This window comes from Salmo trutta, chromosome 8 (assembly GCF_901001165.1).
Source record: "Salmo trutta chromosome 8, fSalTru1.1, whole genome shotgun sequence".
In the NCBI taxonomy this organism is placed as follows: domain Eukaryota; kingdom Metazoa; phylum Chordata; class Actinopteri; order Salmoniformes; family Salmonidae; genus Salmo; species Salmo trutta.
This window is the reverse complement of record NC_042964.1, coordinates 21,283,296-21,310,322: the sequence shown is the minus strand read 5'-3', so window position 1 is coordinate 21,310,322 and position 27,027 is coordinate 21,283,296. Positions and strand designations below refer to the sequence as shown.

At 44.0% G+C, this 27,027-nt stretch overlaps 1 protein-coding gene across 10 annotated transcripts; it reads right to left on the bottom strand.

Moving 5' to 3' along the window:
• Positions 1–3,156: 3,156 nt before the first annotated feature.
• On the bottom strand, positions 3,157–26,138 carry LOC115198458 (rho guanine nucleotide exchange factor 11). 10 transcript variants are annotated; one of them, XM_029760409.1, is made up of 43 exons: positions 23,872–26,138; positions 21,973–22,008; positions 20,949–20,963; positions 20,329–20,420; positions 20,133–20,237; positions 19,985–20,034; positions 19,798–19,855; positions 19,457–19,650; positions 19,189–19,260; positions 18,805–18,912; positions 18,625–18,673; positions 18,498–18,535; positions 18,186–18,365; positions 18,040–18,108; positions 17,831–17,935; positions 17,641–17,739; positions 17,332–17,374; positions 17,116–17,212; positions 16,831–16,953; positions 15,543–15,566; positions 15,154–15,283; positions 14,760–14,853; positions 14,549–14,578; positions 13,167–13,296; positions 12,859–13,062; positions 12,659–12,709; positions 12,423–12,571; positions 11,936–12,076; positions 11,560–11,636; positions 9,752–9,877; positions 9,551–9,668; positions 9,147–9,295; positions 8,669–8,744; positions 8,240–8,422; positions 7,878–7,959; positions 7,636–7,716; positions 7,452–7,510; positions 7,144–7,314; positions 6,799–7,032; positions 4,810–4,908; positions 4,170–4,501; positions 3,886–4,018; positions 3,157–3,684 (listed from the first exon to the last, which is right to left on the bottom strand). In XM_029760409.1, the coding sequence occupies exons 1-43, from the start codon at positions 23,904–23,906 to the stop codon at positions 3,647–3,649; spliced, it is 4,479 nt and encodes a 1,492-aa protein (XP_029616269.1). In that variant the 5' UTR covers positions 23,907–26,138; the 3' UTR covers positions 3,157–3,646. The 10 variants fall into 10 exon arrangements, with proteins under 10 accessions (XP_029616269.1, XP_029616268.1, XP_029616270.1 ...); XM_029760408.1 differs by having other exon boundaries at positions 3,157–3,687; positions 23,872–26,137; XM_029760410.1 differs by having other exon boundaries at positions 3,157–3,687; positions 18,040–18,099; positions 23,872–26,137.
• Positions 26,139–27,027: the final 889 nt, after the last annotated feature.

The window sequence follows — 27,027 nt, the reverse complement described above, 5'->3', positions numbered from 1 at the left end:
GAAATAGGCCCGATATTTCTGTAGACTCAATATTGGATATAAAATGTATGAATAAATATGCTTTGGGGTAGCTGCATTTGGTCAGGATCTATACATGTTCAAGTAAGAGTAAGTTTCTTTTTCACATCAGCCAGGGTGGGTGAGTTAGGACTCATGTTCCGCTCCAGGACTTTCAAACAGTTCTTTTTAATGTCACAAAACACATGAATCTGAAACATGAGTTCATTTTCCTTCTGTGCAGCTAACAATCTCACCTTTTTCTAAAACAGGGGAGAGAAAATAACTTACATTTTTTTTTGATCGAATCTACAAAAATAAAATCAAAAAGAAAGGACTAAGGCTTTACAGAAAAAAAAAAGAGTCACATAAAACAAGGTTGTGATTTCTATATTACATGAGTGAACAAGATTTAAACAAGAGAAAGGATCGTTAAAGACCTCTGTATGCATACAGTAGTTTGCACTGTGCAGCAGTTTGCTGTGCAACATTTGACAAAGGGAAGAAACATCAGTTCTAACCTCTGTATGAGCGAGGTGCGTACACAAACTCAGACTTCCGACAGAAAAACCCCAGTATGAAAAACCTTAAAGATGCTAAAAAAAGAAGAAGGTAGAAAGTACAAAGATGGAGACTGAAAAAAAATGCTGCTCAAGAGGGTAAGTGAATGGAGAGATGGACGAATAGAAAAGTCAGAAAGGAAGTAAGAAAATGTATGAGAAAACATCTGGAATTGTCCACCATGCCAAGTTAAACTGAAAACACTGCATCCCCTCAGAAATCCCATTACACACTATGGTGTCACTCACACACATTGTATGCTGCTGATTACACACTTGAACAAGGGATTACATAGGGTTAACAGACTTCCTCTCCCAATAAATACATGTCTGTGCAGAGTCTCTCAGTTCAAACGTATGCTACTTGGTATAAACAACCATCCCTTCATGTTTTGGTGTGACAATACGGTAAATACTACTCACGGTATAGTAGGGAAGAGGGGAATTCACAGTATTGTACACACCCAATACAGTAGAGCATTCTTTAGGGAAAAAAATGACGACATGATAGACATCTGGGTATTCATTGAACAGGTTTCCTTTTTCGTAGTAGTGATCCCTGTATGTCTAGGAGTAGTGGTGCAGAAGACGACAGCCATTCAGTAGAGAACAGTGCCGTACTAGTGTTGTAGCCATTAATATGTCGCCGCTACAGACAACCCATCCTGTAGCTTAGCAGCTGTACAGAGATACAGGACTGACTGACCCGACCAACCGGCCACCATCTTGGTTTTCCCAAAACAAAACAACAAACACCTCTTTCTTCATGTGTGATTACGAAACGTATGTTTCGCATAACATGAAGAATATTATGAATGAATGATGCTTGTGTATGTTGATATCTTTACTCTTTATGACCCATTCCTTCCTCTGGGCCCAGGGCAATAAACCTGAATATATATATACACACTAAACAAAAATATAAAACGCAACATGTGAAGTGTTGGTCCCATGTTTCATGAGCTGAAATAAAAGATCCCAGAAATGTTCCAAATGCACAAAAGCTTATTTCTCTCAAATTTGGGGCACAAAATATGTTTACATCCATGTTAGTGAGCATTTCTCCTTTGCTCTCCTTTGCCAAGATAATCCAACCACCTGACAGGTGTCACATATCAAGAAGCTGATTAAACAGCATGATAATTACACAGGTGCACCTTGTGCTGGGGACAATAAAAGGCCACGCTAAAATGTGCAGTTTTGACACACAACACAATGCCACAAATATCTCAAGTTGAAGGAGCGCACAATTGGCATGCTCACTGCAGGAATGTCCACCAGAAATGCTGCCAGATAATGTTAATTTCTCTACCATAAGCCGCCTCAAATGTCATTTTAGAGAATTTGGCAGTACAGCCAACCGGCCTCACAACCGCAGACCATCATGTGTAATCACCGTCTCAGGGAAGCTCATCTGCATGCTCGTGGTCCTCACCAGGGTCTTGACCTGACTGCAGTTCCGTGTCGTAACCGACTTCAGTGGGTAAATGCTCACCTTCGATGGCTACTGGCAAGCTGGAGAAGTATGCTCTCCCCGGATTAATCCCAGTTTCAACTGTACCGGGCAGATGGCAGACATGTAGGCGAGCGGTTTGCTGATGTCAACGTTGTGAACAGAGTGCCCCATGGTGGCGGTGGGGGTTTTGGTATGGGCAAGCATATGCTACGGACAACGAACATTTTATCGATGGCAATTTGAATGCACAGATACCGTGACGAGATCCTGAGGACCATTGTCGTGCCATTCGTCTGCCATCATCTCATGTTTCAGCATAATAAAGCACGGCCCCATGTCGCAAGGATCTGTACACAATTCCTGGAAGCTGAAAATGTCCGTTCTTCCATGGCCTGCATACTCACCAGACATGTCACCCAATGAGCATGTTGGGGATGGTCTGAATCAGCATGTATGACAGCTTGTTCCAGTTTCCGCCAATATCCAGCAACTTCACACAGCCATTGAAGAGGAGTAGGACAACATTCCAGAGGCCACAATCAACAGCCTGATCAACTCTATGTAAAAGGAACTGTGTCGCGCTACATGAGGCAAATGGTGGTCACACCAGATACTGATTGATTTTCTGATCCACACCCCTGCCTTTTTTTTTTTAAGGTATCTGTGACCAACAGATGCATATCTGTATTCCCAGTCATGTGAAATCCATAGATTAGGGCCTAATGAATTTATTTCAATTGACTGATATTCTTATATGAACTGTAACTCACTAAAATCTTTGAGATTGTTGCATGTTGCGTTTATATTTTGGTTCAGTGTGTGTGTGTGTGTGTGTGTGTGTGCACGCATACACACACACACCGTTCTTCGATTGGCCTCCATGGCAGGCATACTGTAAAGCAACCAGTAGTAATGAACTACCATCTTGGCTCAAACAAGGTGCAGCTTTGACTCACAATGGAGCCGGTGATCTGTCCAGTTTCCAGTCCCTCACTAATCCAATCCGTTGTGGAGTATGGATACATGACAGATGATGTATTGTGGGTAAAGTGCTAGGGTCCTTACGTTGTCCTGTTCATCTGTCACTTCTCAACTCTCTCCCTTGAACCATCACTACTTCTTTCAAAGTATACTAACTTCTCCTTCAAATGTAACCAACCTTACTTCCATCCAACATCTCATCCATGGCATTATTCCTTGCCAATTTAGATTCTGCCCACTCTCCACTTTCATTATGATCCATTTGCTTCTTCACGCATTTCCATCACTTGTTCTCTACTTCTCAGTCTCTTCCTTTTTTTGTCCTTCATCTGTCCATCCTCTCGTCCCTGGACTCCCTCTGGCTCCACAGAGGTCAGAGTTCACCCTGAACCCGTGTCGGGGGCAGATCCTTGGGTGTCAGGGGGCCGGGGCCATCAGTCCTGCATCACTTCCTGGTCTCCCAGGACAACACCAACGACATCACAGTACTTCCTGGATCCTGCAGTGTATGCTAGGATTGGGCTGAGGGTTAGGGGTGTGAGACGGGGGGTAGGGGTAAAGGCTGGGGTCCCAGTCCATCAGTGTGTGTGTGCGCGTATGTCTACGGCAGAGCAGGGGTGAGTCTTAAGAATTCCTCATTGAGATAACATCTTTAGAATCCAGTGGAGAAGATCTCAGGCTTAGCTGGCTCTGCTGGACAGACAAATATAAACAGAGAGAGTGAGAGGCTTATCAATAACAGAACTCAGAGAATTGATTTAAACCCAAACAAAAACAACAAGAACTGCCCCCATTAAATTTCAAGGTTTGAGAAATGCCTTTGTGAAAAGGTTGTGTCCAGACCATATCTTTCAACACATGGTGGGAATGACTCTTGACCGCTGAACTCACCATCCCCTGGGTCCCGGTCCAGAGACGGCGTCCTGATGACAGTTTCCTGGTTGCGAGGGAGGTCATCTGACTCCTGATTGACAGGCAGCTCTCTTAGTGTTTTCAGCAGCTGGTGATGAGCTGTCTCGATGTCCTGTTGGGGTTATGGGGGGAGAAAATAACAAGTAATAGTTAGCATGGAAATAATGTCAAAATGTGTTTTCAACTGAGTGGGTGAGTGGATTCTCCTGTTTCCCATGTAATATAGCATGTCACATCTGTGTGTGTGTGTTTAAACGCCTTACCCTCAGCTTTTGCAGCTTGCTCATCAGCTCCTCGATTGTGTGGAAAATCTCATCCACGTGTTTGATCACATGGCTCTGGAGGACCTTTTGTGATTGGCCAAGCCCTACCTCCAGCCTCGGATTCCCTGGCTCCGATTGGTCGCCTGCAGACAGGGTGGAAGAGACCTGCCCTTCTTCCTCATGATGCTGTATGTTTGATAACATCACTTCCTGGTCCAGATCAGGAAGTTCAGTGGAGGTCAGGGTGGGGGGACCAATGACCTCATCTGTGTTACTCTCATCCAGCAGTCCGTCTCCCTGCTCTGTAGGCATCACCAGGTAGAACACGTTTCCTACAGCACAGTGGAATTAAAGGCGACAGTCAATCTTCATGGTGAATTGACAGTACAGCTGTGAAATCTTATACTATGTGGCTAGTGTGCTTGCGGTCAGTAGGTATGAATTGGAAAACGTTTCAAAATGGAAAAATTAAAAACGAGTGGACAAATTTAAGGCAGACCCAAACTATCTGCGTTTCTAAAATGTGCTCTGGACACGACCCTGGTGTAGTAATCACAAACATTCTCAGAGAGCCAGGGACCTAAATGGAAGATATTCATAGGTTTGAAGAGGACAACTGGACTGTCTACTGGAGCATTACCCCGTACACTGGCCCCGCCTCTCGGCTCAGGTGATTGATCGGAGTGAAGGTTGACATCAGTGATGTCATCAGGGATAGAAGGAGAGCCCGCAACCACAGCTGTGCATAAAAGAGGACAGATAGCGTGAAAGAGAGTGTGTGTGTGTGTGTGTGCGCGTGTCAGACAGTATACATTTATGTGTAGGGGAGCATGGTAGTGTCATGGGGGTGAGAGTTTGAGTGCAAGTGAGGGAGATGTGATATTGTACGAGGGCGTGAGAAGAAAAAGGAGGCAAAAAGCAAAACAGAGTTGTGGAAAGAGGCAGAAAGATCAGAAGAAGAGCACCCGACCAATTGAATCACAGAGCTTCGTGAACATGTCAAGAGAAAAGTGTGTATTATCATTCAATTAGAGGTCATTCAGTGGAGTCTAGGGCTGACCCCATTTAGATCGATTATTTGGTTCGAAAGGCTGTTGGTCGACAGATTCGAGCAGTCTAAAATATTTAGTTTTTCTGGCATGGGACACCCGTCTGATTCACGCCTGTCTCAGTGGACTAATCCATTGGAGGCCGCGGGGATGGCACACCAGTATCACCAGCAGTACATTTACCGTTAATTACCATCAATGTTTATGGTAATTTCTGTTCATAAATTCAATATATTATTACAGTCTTTTACCGTTCTCATTGTCGGAGTGGACATGTTGTTGGACACGTTGTTTGCGGACCACACTACCTAGGCTATACTTGTGAGGAGTTTTGGTTTATTTCGTTCCATTTTGGACATGCACCTGATTATACACAGAAGTAGGCATAGGCTACCTGGCCTGCGCACAAATGTAGGCCTATAAATGTGCCCTATTGGGGATCTGATAGTATTTCTGATTGTCTTAACTGACCACCACTGTAGAACTTCTCAAAGTATTTTTTTCTTTACCTCAAACAGCAAGTAAACAAAGTCTGTTTTTACAACCATTGAGAATGGCAATAGCTCCTCGATGTAGCCTATTTAAAAAATCTTTCCAGCTCTCTCCCTTTCAATAACCACTCAGCATGAAAGGGGGGAAAAATGTAATGCTCTTATTCGGTGGAAACGTCATAAAAATAGGCCTACCTGATTACTTTTCATCCCTTGCGCAAATAGCCTACAACTATGTCTTTCCGAAGTTCCCTGGAGCGGGAAACACTGAGGGCCCAGAATATTTCATAGAATGTTGCAAGTTTGCTAGCACAAGCAGGACCCAAGTTAATAGTTTCAAGCTCCTTGCTGACAGGCAATGTGTAGCCAATGTGATTTATAGGATTTATTATTATTATTATTTTTTAAAATCAGGATATTTTCTACCTGCAGGCTGAAATGTTTTTATTTGTTGGCTTTATGCAGGCATTTTTTTTTTTTTACATAGTTGGCAATGTCAATAGAAGTTACTTTTATAATTTTTACTAAGCACATGATGATTTAGAGATACAAAGACTTTATTATAAAGGAAATGAAACCGTTCCACGAAAAGGTGCAAAAAAATCAGAACTGCCATGCACATCAGTAGAAATGGTAAGATAAATTGCCACTCCAAATGGAAAAGCTGGCCGACCCCCAGTGTAGTCTATCAGGAGGGTGAACGGCAGAATCTGTGAAGGCCAGCAGCAGACTGTTTTTTGTCTTCTTCTCGTTAGACTAAATTGATCTCTAGCTCCCTCCAGTCATTTGTGTGTCTTAATTATTTAATCAAAGGGTCCTTAAAGCATCCGACAAGCTCAGTACATATAGTTGATTTGATTAAAAAACACAGGTTGTGTCTATATATGGAAAAATACAGTTTTCAAATTTCAACCAATTGATTGGTTGAAAGAACAAACAACTAGGTTGACCAAGATTTTTGGGGGGTCGGGGACAGCCGTAGTGGAGTCAGACTTTATTTGACCACAGTAGACACCAAGAAACAAGCAGTCATTTAACTAAAACAGCCAAAGTTATTAGGTTGTCGTCTACACCTTCTGTCCCCATTACCTTTCCTCACAACATGTACACTGGGGGACCCCACCTCCGAGGGCTGGGCTTCTGAATGCTCAGCCTCCAATTGGCTGGGACTGGCACTGAGGGGAGCCTCAGAGGACGCCGGTCTCTGTCTGTCATTGAGCGGGCTCCTCTCATTGGCTGTCTCGTTTGTGGGCGTTCCGTCCGAGTCGTGACTCCACCCAACTTCCTCAAAGTTGTGGAAAATCAGCTGCTTTAGCATCTCCACTGAGACAGAAAGAGGAATTTAATAAGTCGACAGTTGATTATCAAACAAACATATTCTAGTGACGCAAAAGTGTATGTTTAAGTCAAAAGGTCTGTCTCTTTCAGTCTCACCGTCTTCAAGAGCTGCCTCAGCCACTCCAATTTGCCTCTTGCCGTAGTCCCGCCCCTCACTGTGGAGGAAAGCCCCTGATTGCGCCGTTGGTGTGGTGGGCGTGAGCTCGTTGTCCTCATCATTAGGAGAGTTTGTCCCCATTGAAACTGCCTGCTCCGTCATCGAGTCGTCTAGGGAGATTAAAGATAATCAACATGGTGAACAACAGAGAATGATACAGAATATTACTGTATAGAAATGTACTGTCTATAAATACCATCCACTCCAAAACATATGTATGTTCCCTGTCTGACACAATATCTCTTACCTGATTGGTAGACATGACTGCCAGTTGAGACAGGGGACGCATTACCAAGACTCGGGGAGCTGAGTGAGTGAGAGAGTGAGAATTTAGTCTGGGCAGTTTTGTTTAGGAAAAACATAGTGAATAGACTACAATGCCATCTTTTCAATGGTAATTGATAGAAACAGGTCAGCTTTGGGATACTCACGAAATAGGTGTGGATCTGTTATTGGTCGAAGGTGAGGAGCCAGCAGCCAATGAGATGGTCTTTTCAAGTTGGTCCTTCCAGCTGTAAATAAATAAATAAGACTTAAGAACCAAAGCTTTTCCATGTGATAAGAAAAATGCATTAGTTAAAATGCTAATGATGATAACTCTTTTGTATATTATCTGTAAACTGGTGGACTATAATAGTCCTAGTATAGATATAGCTGGTCTAGATGTGCTCACATGTTTTTCTCTGAGGACGTCCCTGCTACCAGCTCGTATATCTGTTGCTCTGTTGTGCTAATGACGTACAGGGCCTTGTGGTCTGAGGAAGGAATCACACATGATGAGTGACAGCTGTCAATCATTCAAAAAGCAAATCACAGGTTTTTGTTGGTATCTCATAAAGGTCTGCATTATCGAAGAGGCATCACTCAACCATGAATACCACGTAATGATCATTAAACAAAGTATTGAGATCGTACGTTCTGCTATTACAGATGTCTATTACAATGTTGTTACACCATTAACAGAAAACTGGTGGTTACATCTAAGCCCAACCACTGACTACTCCACACTGCCTCTCATAACCCCTGACCTCTTACCTGTGGCCACAGAGCGCACCAGCAGTGAGTCTAGCTGGACCACGGGGCTGAAAGAGGCCTTGGTATCCCCGCTACCCCCACCTCCTCCCCCCAGCAAGCGGGACGGGCAGCGCAGCAGCAGCCGGTCGTCTGGACCTCTCTGGAGCAACACCAGAAGGTCTGACAACAGCAGCGCCTGGATCTCTGGGAGCGGCAGGGAGAAACAGAACCACATGGTTAGAACCTTCCGGAACAATGCTAACAAAAACCTAGTGGGAAATGGTTGCAAGGTTTGTAGAACATTTGCAACCCAAAAGAGACCAGTGGGGGCTTAGAGTGTTGATAAAAAAAATAAAAAATATTTTAAGTGTTGATTACAATGACAAGGGGGTTTGACTAGAGACTGTATGGGGTTCGACTCATTAGTGGGGTGTGGTGGGCTTTTCTTACCCAAGGTTTTGTCTTTACTGACTTTCCAGGTGAGAGGACCCTCATGGATCATTCTCTTACTGGTCAGGTCCAGACTCTGAGAGGAGAGAGAAGACAAAATGGTAGACATCAGCATCACCATAACAATATCGTTGGGTATGTCCAAAAAAAAACGAAAAAAACATTCCTTAACCCAGGTTAAATTACTCAACTAAATATTTCAGATCTACGCGGAAGTCTTTATTCTCTCTCTATGCGGAAATCTTGATTCTATTTATCTTTATTCTCCTGGAGGGTCGCCCGTTGAATTGTCCTGGGGTAAGGGATGTTTTGGGGATTTTCAAGTCCCTCAGTCGAGCACCCGATTCCCTTTTTTGTTTAAGCTAGACTGAAGCACGTTTGGGTACACCTTATCATTGGGTATGTGTTGAAGGAAAAATCTAAACTTTGAGAGGAAGGTAGGATAAGGAAAAATGAACAAGGTCAAATTGGGCAGTACCTTGAACTGTGGCGTGGGGTCCAACCTGCGCTGGTATTGGTTGAGCCGCTGCCGGTGTTCCGTCTCCCTGACGACCTCGTTGACGGCCTGCAGTATCCCCCGGCAACAGGCTTGAGCCTGTTGGAGAGGAGGGAGGTCTGTGGAACCGGCTAGGGGAAGAGAAGGACGTTATTCCAAGTGACATCAAATAAGCTTAAAAACCATAGCCAAAGCTTGAGTCAATAGCTAGTAGCTACAGGTCTGCTTCTAGTTAGCTATTACGTGAGTGAGCAGTTACTGAAAGCCTTTCATCAAAACAAACAAGGTTACCAAATCACCAAACAGTAACATAATGCTATGCTATAGTATGTTATACATTCTCCACTGGTACATCTGTCTGTGTGGTAGAAACCTATCCTACTTACCCTCTGTGTGTTTGAGGATGTTGTCCAGTAGCAGAGGGTACTTGGTGAGTCTCTGCGTCTCAGACACCAGCAGATCCTTCAACTGCAACCTCCTACAGTGAGGACTGGCCTCACACTCCTGTTAACACATCAAATCAACCAATACATCAATCAAATCAATCCATGAGCAGAGAAGCCATTGCAACTGTGTGCGCGTGTTACCTGGATGATGTGTGCGAAGCGGGGATCTTTGCGTTGTTTGTTCTTGATGAGCTCCAGGGCCTGTGACTGCTGACTGCACAGGTGGGACGCCTGCTCCTGAAACTCCTCCCCCGCCACGCCCTCAAACTACCAGAAAGGTACACACCGACGCCCCATTCAAAATACACCACAATTATCCCTAGGCATTTTTTTTTTCTTTCTCTGATTTAAATCTATTTGGCAGGTATTAGCAATAGCAAAGTCTTCAAACTAGGAATGGGCATTTCAAGTTGTTTCACTAAACAAATAATATCAGCCATTTTTTTCCCTCAGATATCCGTACAGTAAAAACATTTAGAAAAACAAAAAGCTCTACTTTATTGACCAATCAGAATGATGTTAGGTGCCACAACCGCAGGTAGTGCACCATTGTTTTCAGGGTGCTGTTCTGGTAGTATTTGGCTAACAGTAGCCTAGGCTAAAAGCAACAGTGAAAGAGAAGTCTGATGTTCGCCATCATAGAACTGATTCGGTTAAAAAAATATTTTAAAAAAATTCCGGTGAGAGTTTTGCATTGATCTATGCCAGGTTTTGTGGACCCTCCGTTGGTGAGCGCCTGTAGGCTAATCGCTGTTTGAAGTGGGGGAAAATAGCATACCATTGTCAGGGCTAAATGCACTATGATAGTAAAAATGCCTTTCCATTTAAAACCCGAGCCCATAATTAGTGTTGCAAAGCTACCGGTGATTTACCAAAGTTACCGGGATCTTCTGTGATTTTGCTAATGAATAGAAATGTTACATCAATCTATGGTAATTTATAATTGAATGAATTAAAACACATTCATATATTGTATTCGTTTTTCATATCTGTGTCCATATTGTCCATGAGTTTCTAGTAGATGGACCATATGGTTCAAGAGGGGGAAAAAAAAGACTAATGAAAAAAGCATCTCATCAACAATGGCATTATTTTCAATCAACTCTGCAACTCTTCCAACGACTGACTTCCTCCACAACTGCCACCAGTTTGACGCAAAAAAACCCGATTGACGACGAATACATATTGACATAGTAAAATAAAAAAGGATATTTCATGCTGAAACCCTCATATTAAAAACCAACGGTATTCACTAAGTTGGTGTATATTTATGATAATGATCTACAGCTTTGTCATTCATTTGATTTTACATGTGATAAGGCCACACAGAGGGCCAGAGTCAGGCTCCAGTGATACTATGAGGTCCCCAAAAGGGCCACTAGAGGTCTTGTGATAAATTACATTTTAAAAAACGAAGTTACCAAAATGCTGTTAGTAGTTGACTGGTCAAATTTGAATGTATCCAGCAATCCTACCCATAACCTATGAGAAAAATCACTTTGTGTAAGAACTGTAGTCTATATTTAGTGTGCAACTGTAAACAACGTACTGTCAAAGCAACGTGACATCTGAAGCTGCGGTAGCTCAACGCGCCGTACATAAACGCTACATTCTAAAGTCTGCTGTTATATTAAATTAAGCATTTGAAATGGCACGGTATATCCTTGTGTGTAACAATGTAACATGGACAATTTAATTTAGAAACGCTTTTTCCATTGTTAAAAATAGGCAACAAAAACAAACAAAAAAAATGTTCACAAGTGTTAGAATACTGATGTCCGTTCGGATATCAGGATATTCGATTAACCCTGCCCATCCCTACTTCAAATTGACACGGTTAACAATGCAACACAATCCATCTCACTGACGAAGATTGGGGGGGGGGGGGGGGTAGTAAAACAAAGATGGAGAGAGAGAGACGAAGGGATGACATGGTTAGTTAAACTCACCCTGGCCAGCATGATGTCGCCGATGCCCTGAACGATGGGAGATTCTCTTCTCTTCTTCATGGCTTCGCACAGACTCGCTGTAACACAACAACAACAACAACAACAACAACATTGGAGCAACATTGACCAAAAAAACTATATCAACATTGAGCATAAGCATCAATGACACGGACTGCCACTCAAAGGCAATGCTGAAACATTGCTTCTCTACCATGCACCAACTAAAACCATTTAAACATATGACATTTTACAAAGCAAAGCCACTCAAACGGAGAACCCCTTTTACGCGACGCCACCTTATCAGGACTTCAAATCCACATTGCTTGGATACATATTGGCAGGACTGAGAAACACGCAGAGACACACAGTGACTGACCGTGGAGCTCGTAGACCTGAGGCAGGTTGGGGAAGATGCAGGCCAGCTCGTCAGAGCTCAGAACACACCTCATCTTCTGGAAGAACACCTGATCCAACACCCTGAGTGTACGCAGGTGAGACGCCTCCGTCGTCAGCAACTCTGATAAAGGAAGGGGGGGCGGAAGAGACGAGACTAAAAAGGGGTGTAAATATAACCCTCTCCTCTAATTTCCTTCTGAAATAACAGTCCCATAGAGGCGGGTGTCTGATAGAATCCCTTGGGCTTTTCGCAGCCATCTTTAGAGAGGACAAGGCTTACGTGTTGTATATACACACGGGGTGATTTCATGTGTTAACTAATCTGATAGACAGTAGTCTTTAGAGGATACGGGCCCAATTATAGATGTATAGCAATGTCACGTGTTACTCTCAGCCTTGCACATTCCTCTGTTTCTAGCCAAAGCCTGGCCAATCAGTGTTTTTTTAAAGTTTTTTTTTTTTTTTACCGTAGATGACAGCCTGTCTGTCCACCTCTCGGGGACAGAGAGTAGCCAGGACCTGCGGGGCCACCGTCTCCTGCCAGTTGTGGCTGTCCACCACGTCCTCCTCTAGGGCTGGGGCGTCAGGGAGCAAGGCCACCGGGAACTCCACACTCCTACACACAAATACGCACACAGATTTTCAATACACTTACAAGTCCCTCAACAAAGCTTAACACATTATAGTAGTAAGGTTGACTTACTTTCTTCTGGAAGACCGAGGGGTGTACGGAGGGGTGGGGTTCTCGCAGGATCTGAGGAGAACAACACACAGATTTGCTTTATATTCAATGCTGCTGCTCAACCAGTCTCTAGGAGTGTGGGATTCATAGTTCTAAGGGTGTGTGTGTTTGAGCAGTGTGCATGCTCCAGATCTTGGATTGGGTGTGTGTTGTAGTCTCACCGTGCTGAGCTGCTGGAGGCAGAGGACGTGCTGTGGTGTAAGGGTCTCAGGCCCGGCCCTTCACTCTCCTCTCCACAGTCCTCCATGTCCACGTCGCTACGGGACCGAGGTACTGTCTCCGCCCCCGAGGACCCGCCCCGCCGACGCCCCTCCCCCTGCGCCTTCAGAGACTCACTACGAGCCAGACGCATCGACACCGTGGGGCTGAGAGAGGGAGAGACACGAATCAAACACATGCACAGGTTTGAACACACTAAGAATTTTGCACAAGGGTCGAGACACACACACTCTCCCCCTCCCTCTCTTACCTGTCCATGCTGTCCTCTCCCAGGCTGCTGGAGGACAGTCTCGGAGGGTCTCCCTCGGCCCCCTCCTCCCCGGGGATCTCTGTGTGGTTCTCAAACTGTTGGATGATGTTCCTCACACTGCCCGGACGCACTGAGGAGAGGAGACGCACAGAGAACAGGTACATAGAACATCAATCAAACGTAAATTTATAAAAACGACATACACCGAGTGTACAAAACATTAAGAACGCCTTCCTAATATTGATTAAAAAAATAAAATGTTATACTTCAGAACAGCCTTAATTGGTCAGTGCATGAACTCTACAAAGTGTCGAAAGCGTTCCACAGGGATGCTGGCCCATGGTGACTCCATTGCTTCCCACAGTTGTGTGATACACACGGGAAACCCAGCAACATTATATAGTTATTCACACAAACAGGTGCGCCTGGCACCAACTACCATAACCCGTTCAAAGGGGCACTTAAATATTTTGTTTAGCCCAGTCACCCTGTGAATGGTACACATACACAATCCATGTCTCAATTGTCTCAAGGCTTAAAAATCCTCCTTCAACCCGTCTCCTCCCCTTCATCTACACTGATCGAAGTGGATTTAACAAGCGACATCAATAAGGGATCATTGCTTTTACCTGGACAGTCTATGTTATGGAAAGAGCAGGTGTTAATGTTTTGTACACTCAGTGTAACTCAGCAGTTGTCAAAAAGTGCTTTACAGATACCCAGCTTAGACTACAGAGAGCAAGCGATAACAGTAAAATATGTATGAACGCATGACTAAGTCGCTTTGGATAAAAGCATCTGCTAAATGGCATTTATTATTATGCAGTGCCTTCAGAAAATATCAAGTATATTATTGAATCTGCTTGAAAATCTGTCAAGACCTGAAAATGGTTGTCTAGCAATGATCAACAACCAATCTGACAGAGCTTAAAGAACTTTGAAATTAATTTAAAAAAAAGGGCAAATGTTGCAACAATCCAGGAATGGAAAGCTCTGACAGAGACTTACCCAGAAAGACTCACAGCTGTAATCGCTGCCAAAGGTGATTCTAACACGTATTGACTCAGGGGGTTGAAAACTTACGTACTCAAGATAGTGTTATTTTTTATTTTGTTTACTAATGTTAGAAATTTTCTTCCACTTTGACAGAGTATTTTTTGTAGAATGTTGACAACAAAAAAAAATAAAAAAATCGGCAATTGAACCATTTCAATCCCATTTTGTAAGCACAAAAATTTGGAAAAAGTCAAGGAGGGTGAATACTTTCTGGAGGCACTTTATATTAATGCTTTAAAAATGAGCTAAGAAAACACGGAAGAAAAAAAAAAATCAAAAAGGAAAGATCTAAAATGATTTTAAAAAATACATAAATTATATTATACCTTCAGTGGGAGACAAGGGGACATGGAACGCTGGAAAATCAAAGTGAACCAAAAGAAACAATGAAATCAGAACGATGGAAAAGTCTTAGATCAATCATTTTAAATCCTCTAAAACAAATCAATAAGACTGAAAACAAAGGATGAGGTCAATGGAATTCAATTATACTGTTAGATGAGAACAAAAAGTGTGTGTGTGTGTATATATATTTACTGGACTGAGAGGTGCTCCTGGGCTTGCCGATATACTTCAGGATGGGGTTTCTCTTCCTGTCCTCTCCATCCTTATCTTTCTTTGAACTGCTCAGCTGTAGTAAACATAAACAAAGAACACCACTGGAAAATAGGATAAACTGGTGTCGAAGCAAAACTCCCACAACGCAACGTTTCATACCCTATAACGATGAACGGTAAGACAGAGGAATTAGACCGAACATGTGAGACCGCTCGGTTGATCATTACCTGAAGGTTTGTAGCCTATGGACTACATGCTCTGCCAATTCAAAATAGCCTGAATAGCTTTGATGTTCCAATAAATATGACTGATAAGAGAATTACAAATCCATGCGTCGGTGGAAGACAAGAGTCCTGCCTCCTCCCCTCCTTACCTTCTTGGTCTTGGGAAAGAAGGCGAGCCACTTCTCCTTCTCAGTGCTGAGGCCTGGGAACACCCTGGAGTCCCTCAGCTTTATGCCTGAGTGACGGAGGTACAGCAGCACCGCAGAGGCTAGACGAGAACTGAAGAGGGGCGGGAGAGGGAAGAAAAAAGAGGGAAAAAAGGTAGAAGGGGGAAAGTGAAAGGGGGGAGAAGATACAAAGAAAGGGGAGTAGAGAAGGAGCAAAAGAGAGTGAGATAGAGAGGGATGGGAAGAGAAGAAGGGAGAGCGAAAAAGCGAGAACGACAGAATTGAGGGGCATCTCCATGCCGAACAGAGTAGTATTGTGAGTCAGTCATGCTCCAGCAAACAGGCATGAGACATGCGCCGGCTTTTATTACCTGCTCTCCTCTTCGTGCTTCGAGCTGCAACTCACAGAAAAACAACCATTAGCTTATTCTAAATCGCTTGCCCCTTTTGGCCTTCCACACAAAATAACAATTTAAAATAAAAACTTGATTTTTATTAGGTCTGGGGGTTATTTCCGAAGAGTCTCGGCCCAGTAAAACAAGGTAAAAAAATGTTTTAAATCCTCACTGAGAAAAAAATCAAGGCGACCCATTAAGTCACACCTGCTAGCAGTGAGTCATGTGATGGGAGTGGGTGGGTGTGTTTTAAAGCATCATGTGCCTAGGCGGCCATGGCTAGCCTGCTGAAGCTCCCAGTGATCACACACTGCCCTTTGGTACGGTGCAGTGAGAGGTTGAGCTGGCGGACTCACGGTCACGCGCTCCAATACCGTTTTATTGGCCACCGGGCGGCTACAACGGCTGACCCGTTGCTAGGCAACCGCCGGGTTCAGTGCTCTGATGGTTACAAACAGTGTGTCCCACTGCAGCTCCTGTTGTGCTTTGCTGACATTGAATAATCAAGAAAAAAAGGTAAGCGCAACACAGTATCAACCTTCGTATTGTTTGAAGTTATCATAGTATTGCTATTTAAAAAGTGGCCCTGAAAAGCTTGTGGCCCTGACATATACTTAATATACAGTGGGGTCTAAAATGATTGACATCCCTGTTTTCAATACCTTTCATACCTCACCGTGCGAGGACACAGACTTTTTAGAAAATGTTTTATGAGCTGGAGACCACAATAGGAGGGATCTTACACCGTTCCTTCATACAGGATCCTTCCAGATCTTTGAGATCCTTCGTCTGCGCTTATGGACTGCCCTCTTCAATCAAACCACAGGTCAAACCAAGATCCACCACCATTTTTTTATTTTTTACAGTAGACGACGTGAGGTTCTTTTCTGCTCGCGCGTTCTCATTTCGACGCCAAACCCACCGCTGGTGTGCGTGGCCAAAGCGCTTAATTTCCATGTTATCTGACCAAAGCACTGGTTCCAATCCAAGTGCATTTACAGGTGTCAGATGACATGAAAATAGAGCTGTTTGGCCACTCACACCAGCGGTGGGTTTGGTGTCGAAATGAGAATGCGCGAGCAGAAAAATATAGCCAACTTCTTTTACACAGTCATTTTTGCTCATCTTTATCAAGGGAAGCAATAACTTCAAACCGCAAAGTATGTATATACTGAATATACTGTACTTCAAACTCCAACTCACAGTACCTGGCCCTTATAAGATATACTTTACGTATCATATATCGGTAGACGTTCCAACTCACAGTATTTCCCAGAGAGCAGTGACCTGTCTGTCCACCACTAGTCTTTCCTTGGCTGGGTCTCCATCCAGCTGCTGCAGGTCTCCCTCTCCAAACAGAGAACCCAGACCCATCATCTGCTTACTCCTGCACACACACACACACACACACACACACACACACACACACACACACACGCAATACAAACACAATTAACACACGCTCACACAGCCATTTTCTGCATTTACCACAAGCCTCAAGGCACACCTACGGTTTCATACACACACACACTACTCAACTAGGCAGTACCTGTAATCCTGTATTTGGTCCTGAATGTCAGGCAGCACCTGCTGTTGGAGCTCAGAAAGAGGTCCCCTGATGTCCTCCTGGGCATGGAGACGACTCTCTGGGACAGGACAACACCACCAGACAGTAAGACTAACCAAATAACACAACACAGTGCATTCATAACACAAATTGCCCAAACAGTGTAACAACTGTTGACCTATGTTGAGAGTAACTTACCTATATCGGACAGGTATTCTTCCCGTACTCTGATTTTCAATGGCTGCAAAAGGGAGAAACATTTATTTTTAAGGATCCATTACATAGCCGAGTTCAAGCTTTCTTTACAATCTCTCAAGATGAATCGATGGGCTGAGTAGCAGGGCGGAACAAGGATCAGCCCTCCCCCCCGATCCATGGCATTTTATTCATTATGATCCAGAAGTCCAAACTGATCCTAAATTAGCACTCCCACTTTGAGATGCTTAATACCTACAGGCCCTGGTCTAACTGAATGAGATCCATTAATTGAACCAATGAGAGACATACAGCATCAGGGTCCAGGAAGTGGGAGCAGATCTGTGGGGCGAGGGCACGGGCGTCTTTAGGGCTGGAGCCCAGGTAGGCCTCCACCGACAGGTAGAACAGCTGTTGTAAAGACACACACACACACGATTCATTCCCATGTAAAAGACATCAAATTACAGTAAATAACAGTATTCAAGGTCAAAGCACTGACCAGCGGGTTGGGATCCAGTAGCTGGCTGAAGAGGTATCTCATGAACACAGTCATGTGGGCCGGTCGCGACTTGAGAAGTTCTATGTCCTGAAATGGGCCGTCCATCTGGGGGGGGGGGGGGGGGGGCATTAACACAGTTAAACATACCTACGTGAGACGCAGGGTAGTTAGATGAGGTAAGTGATGTTTGCTGATGAGGACCATCTCACCTCATTGAGCGGATAGCTGTCGTCCTCTTCCTCCTCTTCCTCCGGGCCAATAATCTGAGCCTTCCCAGCCTGACAAGAGGCACATCATGATGATACGAGTCAAATAGAACTGGCATGCGTTTTTGTGTGTAGGAGACATTGTTCACCTCACTAAAGGGTAGACCACAGGTGTCTGCAAGTGTGTCTATTCTCACAGAATCGGTGTGCGTGCGCGCGTTGCTTGGTCTCACCGAGTCGGAGAAGGTGTGTGTGTCGGAGCCCTGTCTCCGGTAGAGGGGGGACCTGAAGGAGGAGGTGGAGGGGGAGGAGTGGGGGCTCTCACAGGCCTGAGGGAGGAGGAGTGAAAAGGACTATATCTCTCTCCCTCATTCACTTTCCCTCTCTCTGGGATTCTCTCTCTCTCTCTCTCTCTCTCGCTAATGAGTCATAAATAAAGGACGAGTGCTAACATTACTTACCTCAAAGTCTCCTTCACTTGAATCCCCCGACAACCGACCTGCAGAAACATCAAGACAGTACATACATTTTCCTCACACACAAAAAAACCCCCACAAGAATCATTGACAAACAAAATCCCATAGAAACCTTCTCCTGCTACTACATAGCTGGTCACAGCTTCCAATCGAGTTCCATCCTTGAGAGACAGAGAAACAACAAAGATGTTAAACTGCGGTAATGACAACGTAATTGATAGTAACTATTAGGTACTGACAGGTTTAGATGACTGGTGTTAAGAGTCTGTTGTCATGCACACAGGTATCTCACCAGATCTTGCTGGATTTTAACCCTGACTTGTTGGGCCCGCCGCTTGGCACTTTCGATTCGCTCCTCCAGGGATGGGGAGGGGTTCAGTAACAGTTCCTCCATCAAGTCCTGTGGGATTGGTCAAAGTGACATTATCAGAGGCGCTGATTGGTCAGTGAAGAGAACCCCCCCCAATGATTAGTGGTCTGAATAAAGAGCTACTTTCATAAGCAGTGTATCCATTCTTAGTGTGTTTGACTGTTTGGAGTAGCAACATTTCCCCAAAGGATTCCGGATCCTGCTTATTACCTACTGATTCCGGGAATCTTCCAACCAAGATTTCTGGAAAACCCGGAAATTTGGGGAAAGTTACCGGAATTTTGCAACCCTGTACGTAACTGTTACCTGAAGCTCAGCCTCTCCCTGTTCCAGCATGTTCCTGAGGATCTGAGTGGCGTGTTTCTGTACGTCTAGGTTCTAACACACACACAAAAAAATGACAGAGGAGGAAGAGAGAAAATGCTGTGTTATTAAACTCATTGTCGTTTGACCCATGTTACGCAACATTGCTTGATCATATGGTCACAGAAATGGTCAGGTTTAGCCTACCAGCCAGTGTCTAAGTATTAAGGTGACGGTTAAGGTATGGTACTCAGCGATTGAGGGAACTCACCTGCAGTGGTTTGGTGATCCTTTGGGAGGGGGTGCTGGTCAGTCCGGGGGAGAGGGGTGGAGGTGGTGGAGGTGGGGCTTCTCCTCCCAGTGACGTCCGCTGATTGGGTAAGAGGTCAGTGGGGAGGGGATGTAGGGGGAGGGCAGCTGCTGAAGGGGGCGGTCCTTGAAGAGTCAGAGCAACATATGTCCCAGCTGGAAGGAAGGAGAGAACGCGAGAGAGATAGAGAGTGAAAGAGCAGAGAGAGGACAGGGAGTGACAAGACATATTACTACACCTCAACACATTTCACAAATGTAGGCATCCTAAGCACCAACGTTAGAGAAACCAGTGACACTCACACTTGATGAGCTTCACCACTTCCTGATGAGACATGGACGACACCAGCGAGCCATTGACCTGAGAGAGAGATGGAGGGATGGAGAGAGGATAAGAAAGAGAGAGAAGCACTAACTCCGCTGAGTGTAGTCTCTGATCACAAAGACATAGATATTGGGTTTGCGGTAAAAGTTTGAAACGAGGTGTAACCTTTATGATTCTGTCTCCCTCGTGGACCCCTGCCTTGACCGCTGCGCCACCTGCATGGAGAGATATATGAGTGACATATGACAGACTGTCCAGGAAGCATGAGAGAAGACGTGTAGAAATGTACGTCTAGGTTCTAGACGGTTCTGACCTGGTCGAACATTCTGCACCAGCTTGATCCTCTCGCCACACACAGTGAAGCCGAACCCTAGCTGGTCCTTCTGTACAACCACACATCTCTGAACCAGACCTTGACCTGAGAGAGGGAGAGAGAGGAGGAGGGAGGGGGGGTGAGATGGAGTGAAGGAGGGAGGGGAAGATATGTCTGTGCTATAAAACCCATGTACCTGTGCTCTCAGTGGGGAAGTCAGCCAGAGGCTCCCTCTGTTGGCCGCTGGAGGTCTTGCGCTCCGAGTCTCCTATCGTCAGGCTGCTGAGCCTGGAGAGAAAGGCAGGACAAGAGAAACGTGAGACACAAATAGGGTGCTACACGATGGAAGGATTAATCAATCAGGATCACACTGGGATGGCTGGGAAGAAGGAGAGGGAGGGAGGGAGGAATTCTGGCAGGTGGTGAGGGAGGAACAAGGAGAGAGTAAAGAGGAGCGGTATGGAACACAGAGGCTGCATCTCAAGTCGCCTTTCCCTGGATCCCATCTCCTTGACTCCTTCTCAAGCGTTTTGGAGAAGGTCCAAAATCCTGTGTCGCTCAGACCTTCTCCAACGCATTTTGAAAAGGAGGCGAAGAGAGAGGATGTGAGGTATTGAGGAAAAATGTACTGTAAAAGAGCCAGAGATATCGGTAGAGGAGACCAGGGGTAGATAGATGGAGAGAGTGCCAGAGGTAGGAGGAGAGATCCTGTGTGGGGGGGGGGGGGGTGCGGGGGAGTGGGCGAGCTGGAATCTGTGCTTAGTTTGCCTTTCAGCATTTCTTACAGCTCAAGTATAAACTGAGCAGAAAACTCACCAAGCAGCAAAAGGGCTGAAAGCGAGGCGCCAGAGAACAAGAAGGGAATAAGAGAGAGAAGGCAAAAAGGGACCAAGAGAGAAAAGGAAAGGTGGTTTAGAATAAAAGTAGGAGAGTAAAAGTAGACGAGCACTGACAGAAAAACAAAGAGAGTTAAAGAGTACGTAAAGTTTGATGACACCAAGAAAGGAAGCCTGCTGTAGCAGCTTTCTGAACCTACTCCCCAGGCTGGTAAAACTGCTTCAAAGTGGAACTTGAAAGTGGTGTGGTTAAAAAAAAAAAAAATCAGAAGCAAGCTTGCTAAAGTTGTGTTAGACGGGACTTATACAAACTCAATTCTTTGTTTAAATCACTTGCGCTGCTCGTGCTCTGAAGTCCACAATGTAGGGGGAAGGTTCAGCTAAGGCAGGGATCATCAACTAGATTCAGCGAAGGGCCAATTTTGTACTTGAGCGGGTGGTCAAGGGGGCAGAACATAATTACAAATAATTTATAGGCTGCAAATTGACCGCAACAAGCCCAAACAGATTGAAATTATTGTTTTAGTCAAATATTCTAACCTTGCTTATATTTGTATACGATCACATATATTTCTATTATGCGTGGGAATACTTTGGAACAGATTTCCAAAATTGAAATCACTTGGAGCTGATTTGCTGTTTTTTTCCCTCTTTTTTTTTTTTAACACAGTCCAAAAATTGTGAAATCGTTTTTTTTTTTTTTGCTCAGAAAACTTGGGGGCCAAAAAAAAATAAAAAAAAATAATAATAAATAAAAAAATAAAATCACCCGCGGGCCAAATTCGGCACATGGATCGCTTGTTGGGGGAACCCTGATCTAAGGGTTATGCTAGATGTTGAACTGAGAGATCAGCCATAGGCTTTCATTCGAGTTCCAATCTGAGGCGCTGTGAAACCAGACGGTTAGACAGAGAGCGAGCCGGCAGGTGGACGAGATTAGCAGCGTTCCAACTGCAGATCTACATTAACCACCAACAGGGGCTCTTATTGGACAGCCAGCCTACCTGGGCAGGTGAGAGTGTTTCTTAATGGCTGCCCCACTGTCACAGGAAGTGGACACAGACAGCAAAAGTGAAAGGAGGAAAAGGGAAAAAGAGAGGTACACATGAACAGACAGAAAGACATGCATGCAAACACATACAGTGTACAAATACAATAGATAGTGAGTCATAAAGGATACCACATCAAATGTAACCAGTGAATCAAATGTGATACAGCTCCCTCATAGTTGAGAATAGCCCTTTACGGAAAGGTAAGCTCAGGGGATCACAACTTAGTACAACATCCAACATGTATTAATGTGGGCTGGTAGAAGCAATAGGCTAAAGCTAGTAGATCTTTGAACATAATAATCACCGACTGCATGTCTAGCAAGAAGACATCAGGAGAATCAATTGTACAGTGGCAAGAATAAGTATGTGAACCAATTGGTCATAAAATTCGATCTGATCTTCATCTAGGTCACGACAATAGACAAACACCGTCTGCTTAGACTAATAATATATACAATTATAAATGTTCATGTCTTTATTGAACACACCGTGTAAACATTCACAGTGGAAGGTGGAAAAAGTATGTGCACCCTTGGATTTAATAACTGGTTGATGCTCCTTTGGCAGCAATAACCTCAACCAAACGTTTTCTGTAGTTGCGGAGCAGACCCGCACAACGGTCAGGAGGATTTTTGGACCATTCCTCTTTACAAAACTGTTTCAGTTAAGCAATATTCTTGGGATGTCTGGTGTGAACTGCTGTCTTGAGGTCATGCCACAGCATCTCAAATCGGGTTGAAGCCATTCTGTTGTGGATTTACTTCTGTTTTGGGTCGTTGTCCTGTTGCATCACCCAGCTTCTGTTGAGCTTCAATTGGCAGACAGCCTAACATTCTCCTGCAAAATGTCTTGATAAACTTGGGAATTCATTTTTCCGCCGATGATAGTAAGCTGTCCAGGCCCTGAGGTAGCAAAGCAGCCCCAAACCATGACGCTCCCTTCACCATACTTTACAGTTGGGATGAGGTTTTGATGTTGGTGTGCTGTGCCTTTTTTTCTCCATACATAGCGTGAGAGATGTTAGCATGTTCCAGAGATTTCTCTAATTCTTCAGCTGACACTCCAGGATTCTTCTGAACCTCATCGAGCATGCTGCGCTGTGCTCTTGCAGTCATCTTTGCAGGACGGCCACTCCTAGGGAGAGTAGCAACACTGCTGAACTTTCTCCATTCATAGACAATTTGTCTTACCGTGGACTGATGAACATCAAGGCTTTTAGAGATACTTTTGTAACCCTTTCCAGCTTCATGCAAGTCAACAATTCTTAATCTTCGGTCTTCTGAGCTCTTTTATTCGAGGCATGGTTCACATCAGGCAATGCTTCTTGTGAATAGCAAACTCACATTTTGTGAGTGTTTACAGGGCAAGGCAGCTCTAACCAACATCTCCAATCTCGTCTCATTGATTGGACTCCAGGTTAGCTGACTCCTAACTTTTGGTCATTAGCCTAGGGGTTCACATACTTTTTCCAACCTACACTGTGGATGTTTAAATGATGCATTCAATATAGACAAGAAAAATACAATAATTTGTGTGTTATTAGTTTAAGCACACTATGTTTGTCTATTGTTGTGACTTCTATGAAGATCTGATAAAATTTGATGACCAATTTATGCAACAATTCAGGTAATTCCAAAGGGTTCGCATACTTTTCTTGACACTGTACTTCCTTGATTACTTACATCCTCCCCACTCGTCTCCTTCTCAAAGCTCATTGGAGCTCCCTCCCCTCTAATCTTCTCATCCAATTGCATTTTGAGAAAGAGTCAAGGAGAGAGGACCAGGGAAAACAAGGAAATAAAACAGATTGACCCATCTGGCAGTAGCACCATCATCAGCAATCAGTCCTACCTGTCCAGTGTTGAGGTGGGGGGGCGGAGACTCATGGCTACAGACGGCTCGAGCGTGTCCGTGTCCTCTCCTCCAGTCCAATGATGTCACAGCAGGGTGACCATCTCCTTTTCTCTTCAAGTTTCTTTGTACAGAGTTCCACAGTGCTTCTGCTGTCTGCCAGTTATGTCCAAAAGTTACAACTCCTCACGTCAGCTAGTGGGGAGCGTATTCCTTTCAGAGAGAGCTCCGAGCATATTCCTCATCTTTTCATAGGCAATCTTCAAGTATCTTACAGTAGACAGTTGAAACTGCGCCCCCGGCAAATTGAAACAGTGTTAGAACTATCTAACGTGACAGGAAAAGTAAAAAAAAAATAGCTGGTGGGGGACTTTAAATTGTGTGCTATCTCAAAGCAAAATACATGAAATTCAGGCACCACTGACTGTGCAAAATCTACTGTGTTATTTTCCTTCAGTCTTAAGACAAAGTGTAACTACATAGCAATGCCAACAACAAGCATATCAATACAAAAGTAAAGATTCTTTTTTTAAGGCTTGTTGTTGTGTTTACAGTCCTACCAGGAAGTGATAGCTTGCACAATAACGTTGTCATCAAATGTCTTAGTGACAGAGTAATACATGTTTGTCAACAGATCCTGTCCTATTGTATTTGTTTTTTGAGATAATAGCTAGTAAACATTCTAATTAATTACAATGCATATGCATTTCCACTAATATCCCAACATTAGCTTAAACTCATTAAAATCTAAGTAATATGGGTCTTTATAAAGATTTCCTCCAGCTTATTATGTTGATACTTCCAATCCAAGTGAAGTCAGCTAGACAACTGTACTCGCATTATCCTCAGTAAATTGGTTTCCATCCCTTGCGAGCTAAATTTAGTTACAGAATCCTTGAGGCTAGTTTCCTGGAGTGGCTCTTGGAAGAGCAACAGTAGTTGATCTCCGTGCACGTGATGATATTCGACTAGTCTTCCCGTTATCTGTGTTAAAACTTGGCCAATGTTCGATGTGGTGCTGTGAACTGTTCTAAGAATCGAGTTAGTGCAACATTTAAAATGCACATAAAGTATCTTCGAATGGCATGCATTGGTGCAGCATGATTACCTAAGTATCCCTCAATCGACTGAGAGGAGGCTATCCGCTGTAAACAGGATGCATTCTGACCTGACTGGACTTTCCACTGCAACACTACACCACTAACTCGTAGCTATACACTGGAGCCTGTTTAATGCTACAATATCTAGTAATGCAAAGCGAACTACGATGTAAGGGCTAGCTCCCTAACAAGCTAGCTAACGTTGACTGGTCAGTGAACGTTGCAAGTAAATGCTCCCGATAAACTTTCCCAAAATTGAAAGAACAATTATATCCACGACAAGCGACTAGTTAGCTGACGTTATTGATATCCAGCATTACATAACGTTAAGCACCGAGCAACGTTAGCTGGGTAGCTAGGTTGCCCTTTACATCAAGTTGGCTAGCTTGCTAACTAGTTAACGTTAGCCATAACGATGGCTATTATTGCTATATATGTTTATATATAGCTAACTAAATATTGTTTTGATGCAAATTAAACACTTGCTTTTGCTAACAAATGGGGTCTCTTTCTGCAACACTCACTGTTGTAGAGAATATTTTGTTGTGATAAGCAAATAATTGCTGGCAGGCTACTAACAAGCTAATTCCGATAGAGGCCAAAAGCCATCCGCGACATCACGTGAAAACTGTGATTGGACACAAGAGCGTTCTCGTCGGCTATGACGCCGACGCGACAGGGAGCAATGGAGAACTAGCTAAAGCTAAACTAGTCTGCCACTCAAATGCATTAGCTAGCTAGCATCTGAAATGCAGACAGAGGCCAGTTACCCCTCTGGAGTGTAAAGATATATCCTGTATCCTATTACTTGTACAATCAACTTGGATTTCTTTCTCTCAAAAGACAGTCCATTCGATTCGGCTTAGCTTTATAGGTAGATGCAGGCGACGTCTCTCCTTTCCAAACAACTCGCTTCATGTGATCAAACTGCTGAATTCCATAGGGTGAGATTCCATTGTCCCACACTCCCTCGCATTCCTCGATTAATCCACATATCTGATTGTATGAATAAGTTCATGTATTTAGCTGCAGCCTTCAAGCCGATGATCCATATTATGTTGTTATCCACCCACCTAAATCCAGTAGCAAGTTCTCCTCTCCCATAAAGTGGTGGTTGTGTATGGAAATCACACCATTCCAAAGAGCAAGACAAACAAAAGAGACGCCACCAACTGGTCGGATTCCAATATTGCAGCAGTCCACAAAAAAATCCCCAGAATTACCAATTGTGTGTGATTGTGGCCAGCAATTAGGGGCGTTCCTGTGTAACAGATGTGAAATGGCTAGTTAGTTAGCGGTGGTGCGCGCTAATAGCGTTTCAATCAGTGACGTCACTCGCTCTGAGACTTGAAGTAGGGTTTCCCCTTTGCAAGGGCTGCGCTTTTGTGGCGCGATGGGTAACGATGCTTCGTGGGGTGTCAGTTGTTGATGTGTGCAAGGGTCCCTGGTTCGAGCCCAGGTTGGGGCGAAGAGAGGGACGGAACCTACACTGTTACACCTGCATGTGGGTATTCCAACATCTGCATGAATAGAATATGTATAATTAGATCAGTGGCGAACCTTAATTTTTTTGTGCATGTTACTTTGGCATTAATACGTGTCACATATTACTTTTTAAAAGAAGATGAGTAAATAAAGCCAGATACAAATATGGTCACTTTTTTGCTTTCTTGAGTAAGGCAGGTCCAAAATGCAGGTGTTTCAGCCTAGCTCAGTGCTTTCTGGGGTGCTGGGACAGCCAGCAGAAAAAAACAGAGCGTAGGGGTTGGTAATGTTATCTTGTTGCACTGTGATTGGCTCAGTGTTCTGTCAATCATTGGGACACTACATCACCGCAAAATCTACAGGGAGAGCTCAAAAAAATCAAGTGCTGCGCTCGATTTTGGCAGTGGTGGAAAAAGTACCCAATTGTCATACTTCAGTAAAAGTAAAGATATCTTAATAGAAAATGACTCAAGTAAAAGTCACCCAGTAAAATACTACTTGAGTAAAAGTCTAAAAGTATTTGGTTTTAAATTTACTTAAGTGTCAAAAGTAAATGATATTGCTAAAATAT